At 40.2% G+C, this 7,099-nt stretch overlaps 1 protein-coding gene across 1 annotated transcript in view; it reads left to right on the plus strand.

Annotated features, from left to right (window-relative positions):
- The window catches only part of adm2a (adrenomedullin 2a), a 13,735-nt gene extending 7,390 nt beyond the window's left edge, over window positions 1–6,345 (plus strand). Inside the window, exon 3 of the mRNA XM_017432561.3 lies at window positions 4,906–6,345. Coding sequence (XP_017288050.1) covers window positions 4,906–5,314 — 409 coding nt within the window. The 3' untranslated portion in view covers window positions 5,315–6,345. The remainder of the gene's footprint in view (window positions 1–4,905) is intronic.
- The last annotated feature ends 754 nt before the right edge of the window (window positions 6,346–7,099 follow it).

A 7,099-nucleotide genomic window follows, 5' to 3' on the forward strand; every position in this document is an offset into this window, starting at 1 on the left:
TTTTCTACAGAAGCATTCTTGTGTCAGTTAATCTAAATCAGTGTTGTGGAATAACTGAGAGATTTTATATAATATATAAAGCCACAGTTAGACTTCATAACTGGGTATACACCAGCACCAAATATTATAGTGTACATTAGCTAGCATTTAATACAGTATAGTAATATTCAATTCACAAAATAAAAATTAAAAAATGTTAAATTTTCTTGTTAAAACTGTAAACATATTTCCTGTTTGTTGATGTTCTGAATAAAAATATAATTGGTTGTTTAAAACGTTTACACAGTAAGGTATCTGTTAAATGTGTCCAAAAATGTGGAAAAGCAACTCAGGTTTTGTTAGCTGTTTGAGAAATGTTGTTCTCGCCCACTACGTTTGCTCACATCCTGTACATCTCTTGGGGGCTAAGCCCCCCTTGTCCTTAAAACCTAGTGACGCCCCTGGTCTTTGCCATTTACTGACTGAACTGTAAAACACCCAGCAACCATCTTTAGTGACGACCCTGAAGGATGGCAAAACCTTTGATGGGCTGAAACGCAAAAGCTCTCATGGGAGAGAAGCTCTTTGTTATGGTCTAGTTGTGTTATTAGCCTTTTCATTGCCAACATTTAGTCTTAACTGTTGGTGTCATCTCGAACCGCTGGTTATATCTGAATGAAACCTTCAGGGAATATTAATTCAGTGTGCCTCTACAACCGATTACCTTTTGGAGGCAACCCCAATACATCCAATTGAACATGGTAAACAACCAAAAAGGCTACAATTTAGTCAGGTTTGCACATATTGAGCCAAAGTTTGGTTTGGTAGAAGCTGAGAGCCATTTGCAACACAAACTCTGAGCACTAACAGATTTTGCAATATGGCATAAGATCACGCACAACGTTATTTTATTTCATTGTGTGGCAGATCGTAGGACTAAGCTTAAAGGGATATTATCAATCTTGCTAAGGGTGAAAGGGTTCATGTTCACTGTGTTTGTGGTCATTTATTTAATTACTGACTTGACTGTTTTAATGTAAACAGAGCTTTAACATCTAAAATGACAGGGACTACGTACGTTTTGTTATCAGTGGCACAGATCAAAAGACATCCGACGGTGGATATAAGGTGATTCTGTTTTCGACAGGCTGGGAATTCTTCCCTCTTACTGTAAACTTTTGACCTCCTGGAGCCAAACTACCAGAGCATGGAGTCATCAACACCACAGATTACAGCTGTGTCTCCTATAAAAGAGTTGAGTCAGGATATAACTCACATAAATCATAATCAGAGTTAAATCCAGCCCCAAAATAATCCCAACACTAAGCTCCAACCGTAATTATAGTTACAGGATGCTGGTAAAGGTTCTTTGCCGTCCAGGCAATGGTAATCTTGGTAAGTTCAGACAAAGGCTACTGTTCTTGCGGATCTGTCGCTTACATGGGTGGGTTTGGCAGCTCGCTGCAGTTTGGAAGCTTGAAACGCCACACTGTTCAGTTTGATTTGACTCAAAAATCCAAAAGGAGTCCTGCTGTTTCGATCGAATTTATTAGGATTTACAGTGTCTTAAAAAATACTTACTCCCTTTCGTACTTTTCCACATTTTATTGTGTCACAACCACAATTGTGTGGGATTTTAGGCGGCAACACGAAGGAGGGAACAACTGTGAGGTGTAGTGAAAATAATAGGTGTGTTTTTCAAACAAAAATCTGAAAGGTGTGGCAGGCATTTGTATTCATTCAGCCCCCTTTACCCACCATAACTAAAATCTAGTGCAACCAGTTCCCTTCAGAGATCACCTATTTAGTAATTTAGTAACTGTTTAGTCCACCTGTGTGTACATTAATCTCTATAAATCCAGCTGTTCTGTGAGCCTCAGAGGTTTGTTACAGAACATTAGTGATCAAGCGGCATCACGAAGACCAAGGAGCACACAAGACAGGTCAGGGATATGTTGTTAAAACGTTTAAAGCAGGGTTAGGTTCTAAAACAGGGGTGGCAAACTCTGGTCCTCGACGACCTCTATCCTGCATCTTTTACTTGTTCCTCTGCTCCAACACACCTGATTTGAATCAATGGGTGATTAACAGGCTTCAGCAGAACATTAAGAGATAATTTAACCACCGAATCAGGTGTGTTGGAGCATGGAAAGAAGTAAAATAGGACCAGGATTGCCCACCCCTGTTCTAAAACAGTATCTTAAATTTTGAACATCTCATGGAGAGAAGGGCATTGGAAAATAGAAAGAGTCCGGCGCAACTGTAGAAAAATTCAAGGAGTTTGAATACTTTTCCAAGACACTGTCATTACAGGAGTACAGAAATATGCACCCAGTAGTCTGGCTGTGTGAAATTAATGTTCTTGACAGTGTTTCCAGTGGCAATGTTTGGCGCGAGGTCAGCACTGCGACAGCGCGAACAGCCTCCCTTAAAACTGAAACGGAGCAGAGTCCAGGTGGGCGTGACTCGTTGATGTGGCACCATGGCACACCGAGCGAGACCTGAAAATAGTTTTTGCCTCAGTCTGCGGCGTGGTGTTCCAAAACCGTTTATGCAGCCAATTCTAATGTTGGGCACCAGGTCCTCTTCAGACTACTAATTGTTTTTTTGTTTTTTTTTCTTTGCTTGACTAGATCAAAACCACCCAAACCGTCTCAGCCTCTCGGTATGAGTAAAGACCGAGTGCTCATAATAAAGTTACCCAAGTCAGCATTTCACATGGAAAGAATTTATATTTAGATCTTCCACTCAGAACCTAAACCTGCAACTGAGGGAAAAGTCTGTTTTGTTTTGTTTTTTAGCCAAAGCAGCAAATGTAGCTGATGTTTTTGCTCACTCTCTGTTTGAACATCATTATAAAAATAGGAGCAGACAATACTGCTAACTAGAAAATTTCTGAAAACAAAAAAAAGTGGAAGGATACCGATGCAGCTTAACATTTTTAGACATTTCAGAGGTTAGTGTATGACGTTGAGCATTCTGTGGTAATCATAAAACCTAAACTGTAAGCGTGAATAAACTATAACATGTGTCAAAGTGCCAGTTCAGACATGTAAAGTCCAACTTTCTGTGATCTGTTTAAACTTTAAATGCTGGGTTTAGCTCTGCCTGAGCTATAGAACACCAAAGATGGCTGGGTTTTCTCATGCCCTCTTCCAAAGTCCCATTGACTTCCATTATTATTACTTTTTTTTTAAATTATTTTGTCTACGCTGTGCAATGTACTGCTACCAAAAGTCATAGCACAGTATTCCAAATTGTTTTGATGTATAACTTGCATGTTTCATTCCAAAGCTGTGCGATAAGGTACAGGACAAACATTTGAACAGAACCTAATAATATCATTTCTAACATCATGGCCCTCCTCCAGCAGCCATGCTGGAGGATATCACTTCTCACTCAGGAATTTAAGTTGCATTGTGCTACAAACACAAACAGTTTAATGATGAGCTGCAGGGCCAAGTTGTAAAAAGTGTTTTTGTCAAACAATGAACAGATGGTGGGTCTGTTCCGGCTGTTTGTCAAACAATCAGCACTGCTGACCATGACCGTCTTAACAGATCATTTAGTCTGATGCGTATTCCCAGAAACCCATTTTTTTTACAGCTGACTTCAGACAACATAAACAGTCAGTGTTTATGTAAAGGTTAGTCTAAAACAGGCCGATTTCTAAATTCAAGAGACAGACGATTAAGACCCTTGGCCTTCATAGAGTTTTGCTAGAATACCTCCTGTAACTCCGCTGGTTTTCTTTTGTATCTCTGCTGAAATGTTCTCCCCCCGGAACGCACCGGCACTACTGAGACTTGTCTGATCAGACTACTGTTTGCTCAGAACCAGGTGGGTCTGACAAAGCAAACCATGAAGGCACAACTCTCACGTAGCAACTGAAGCATTCCGGGAGTGTGTGAGGCAACAAAGACCAATAAACCTTTATGTCCCCCAATTAGGAGATGTTTTCTGTGTGGAAGTTGGGTCATGTTGAAGGTAACAGTGTGTTCAGACACAGCAGGCAGAAACATTTTGTCCGAGCTGCTTTGCATTGCGAGTTGAATTTCCGCGGCTCTACCGATGGCCCTACAGTAGCTGCTGTAGAGAGAAGGATGGCAGATAAAGCTGGTAGCTGGTTAAGTTGGTCTGTTGATTCCCGAATCTGAGTCTTGAAATACCAAATGCGGGATCTTGAGAAGGTCTATAGGAATCAAATTAATGTAAAATGATTGTCATTAGCATTTTTAGCCCTAATTGTTGTAAAGAAAACAACAAAAACAGTGGTCATGATGAAGCTCTTTATTAAATGGGTTATTAACTATGTTCGCAACAATCAAGGTCTCGAGACTTTCACTTTTACTTAGTGGGTCGAAAGCTCAAAGTTTTAGGAAATACTGTAATGATCCACCACTTGAGAGAAATCTTGACTATTTGTTGCATTGACATCAGATCTTCAAATGTAGATTTTGAAATAAGTGTCTTACAAATTATTTTAAGAAATGTGGGCTTTGAAAGTGTGACATTAGACACACCACAACTTAACTGCAGCTTTCTAACAACCCATCTTGTCAGAGCCTTTAGCTCTTGTTAGGGTTCCATATTTGGTTCCAGAGCAGATTTTTGTGGTGTGGAAAGGTTACATTTCCAAGTTTGAAGAGTCTACCATTGTTGGGGTGTGGTTTTGTGGTGGACGTGCTTGGTTTGCCAAAATGTTTAGGTTGGTAGCAAGCACTGTTCAACTTTATACCTACGTTCAAGGTTTACCAGCAATACACTGCAGTGAAGTTTGAGAGGAAATGTTCTTTGAAGATGTACCGAGTTGTAGCTTGGCTGTTAACTGTTCTTGTTCATTATCTACTGCTGTTTCTGCAAAGACTACTTAAATCTCATAAACTTTCAGTAAAATGTTCTTTTTTGTTTGTTTTCTGTTTCTAGACTGGATCTCCTCAACAAACTTATTGGCCAGAAAGAAGAAGTTTCCTTATCTTCAGGAAGCCAAACTAACCACGTCGCATCTTCAGCCCTCGGCCAACCGCCGAAATGGCTGCCTGGGTTTCTGAGACGCAAGCCGGCGTCGGGAGCGAGAGCGGCCTCACCTGGCCTTGCCTGGGCACAGCCTGCTGAGGCTTCGCAGATCAAGCGGAGGCTGAGGAGATCTCATGTCCAGGCCCATTCGGGAGGGGGCCAGCACTACCCTAAAAATGCCCAGCTGATGAGAGTGGGTTGTGAACTGGGCACCTGCCAAGTCCAGAACCTCAGCCACCGTCTGTATCAGCTCATTGGCCAGGCCAGTAGAAAAGAGCTATCCCCCATTAACCCAAGGAGCCCCCATAGTTTTGGATGATCTAACCAGCACCTAAGAACACCTACAGCAAGTCTATCTATATCGCTATTTAATTATTTATTTCTTAATATGTTACCAGTAGTTTTTGCTTCAACGACTGATGCAGTTGAAAAAAATTTGTTTCACTTGTTTTAGAGGAGTGCTGCCTTGTACTGTTTGTACTTGACTGATGGATTTGAAAATTGAAATCCAGGAAATGGACCAAATCACATCTCAAAGTCCAGGTCTGAGATCACCCACCATCCTGAGAAAATGTGTCTTTTGGGGAAAAAAAAACCATCGAGGTGATTTTTTGGGGGAAGAAAAGAAGTAAAAAAAGACCTCAAACTGACATTTTAATTCTGTTAACGGAAGACTTAGTTTTCAGTACCATCCAGTGGCCTCGTCCCGTTTGCCAGCTGACCTCTTCAGTGCTGGTTATCCTTCAACTCATTAATCAAACACCTAAGCCCCTAATGTGGATTACAAGCTGCACCGTGAGCCAGAGCCTTGTCAAAACCAATGTATTCAGAAATGACTTTTGAATAATCCGGTGAACCCTTTAAACCTTTTTGTGTCGGTTTCGTAGTGCCAGTATGCCTGGAATAGCCTACAAGTTTTCAGTTGAACTGGGCATCCATCTGTCAGAAGGACTATGTTTCGTGCTGAAAAAAAACAAAAAGAAGATAGTCACCTTGGTGCCACAGATCAGTGGTTCCTCTGCTTGCACTTTTTTCCCTGCTGGACTCTGACATGTTAGCCTTTTCACGTGATTAATTACTGCAAGTCGAGACTTTGAGTTTAAGAAACCCGAGCCAGTTACTTTAGTCATATGTGCTGACTCAGAAGGTAGTGTTTAAGCTTCGCATTGTCTGCAGCGCCAATACAAAAGTAAAAGGCCTTTTGGTTGCACAAACACTCATACAGGGTTGATATTTATTGACATAAAGAGGTTCATTCACCAAAACACTCTACCCACAATAAATATACTCTAAATTCGAAAAAAAAAAAAGTGAAGAACACTAAAAGTTCAATTCACTTTCACTGAAAAAGGCTAAAATCTAATAGATCGATAAATTAAAACAAATCAATCCAAAGCTGAGCTTGATTTCTTTTGACAAATTTAAACAATAAAAGGAAAAAAATGGTTACATTTACCAACATTTGTCTTTAATTTGATAAAACCCCTTTTGAGAAGTAATGTCAGCTCTGTGTGTGTGTAAATATAAATGTGGTTTCCACCTTACTGCTGGACTCTGTGGCCTAAGACATGTTGAGGGCCAAACTGTCTAATTTACCCCTCATGCCATCCGGGAAGATGCCATAATGAAGCTGTACAAACTGGCAAGGACAAAATAAGTTAAACCTTCTTGTAGAACACCTGTTGTCATTATTTAACCTGCTGCCACGACACTGGTAAAACAGTGACTAAAATGGTAAAAGTACCAATGCAAATTTTAAAATATGAGCTCAAAATGGCAGCAAAATAATAAAAAAACCCAGATACCCAACATTTTTTTTTTTTTTTTTGCATTCTAAGGAGCCCCCTGGGAGTCATGGTAAAAGTACAATTTGAGGTTGTAGAATCTGCCCCCTCAGTTTTTAAACCACCAGTGCAGGTTTGTAACTTCATGATGGTAATTCGCCGAATTAAATATTCATGTGACTAACTGAGCTGCTGGCATGACCTGCAATGGAGATAGAAATGTCTGATTCATAAATGTTTGATGTGATTTAGGTGAAAACGCAGACAATGCTATTGATATTAATAAATATTAGGCTGCAGCCTATGTATTTTTTTCCGGT

This window comes from Kryptolebias marmoratus, linkage group LG18 (genome assembly GCF_001649575.2).
Source record: "Kryptolebias marmoratus isolate JLee-2015 linkage group LG18, ASM164957v2, whole genome shotgun sequence".
In the NCBI taxonomy this organism is placed as follows: domain Eukaryota; kingdom Metazoa; phylum Chordata; class Actinopteri; order Cyprinodontiformes; family Rivulidae; genus Kryptolebias; species Kryptolebias marmoratus.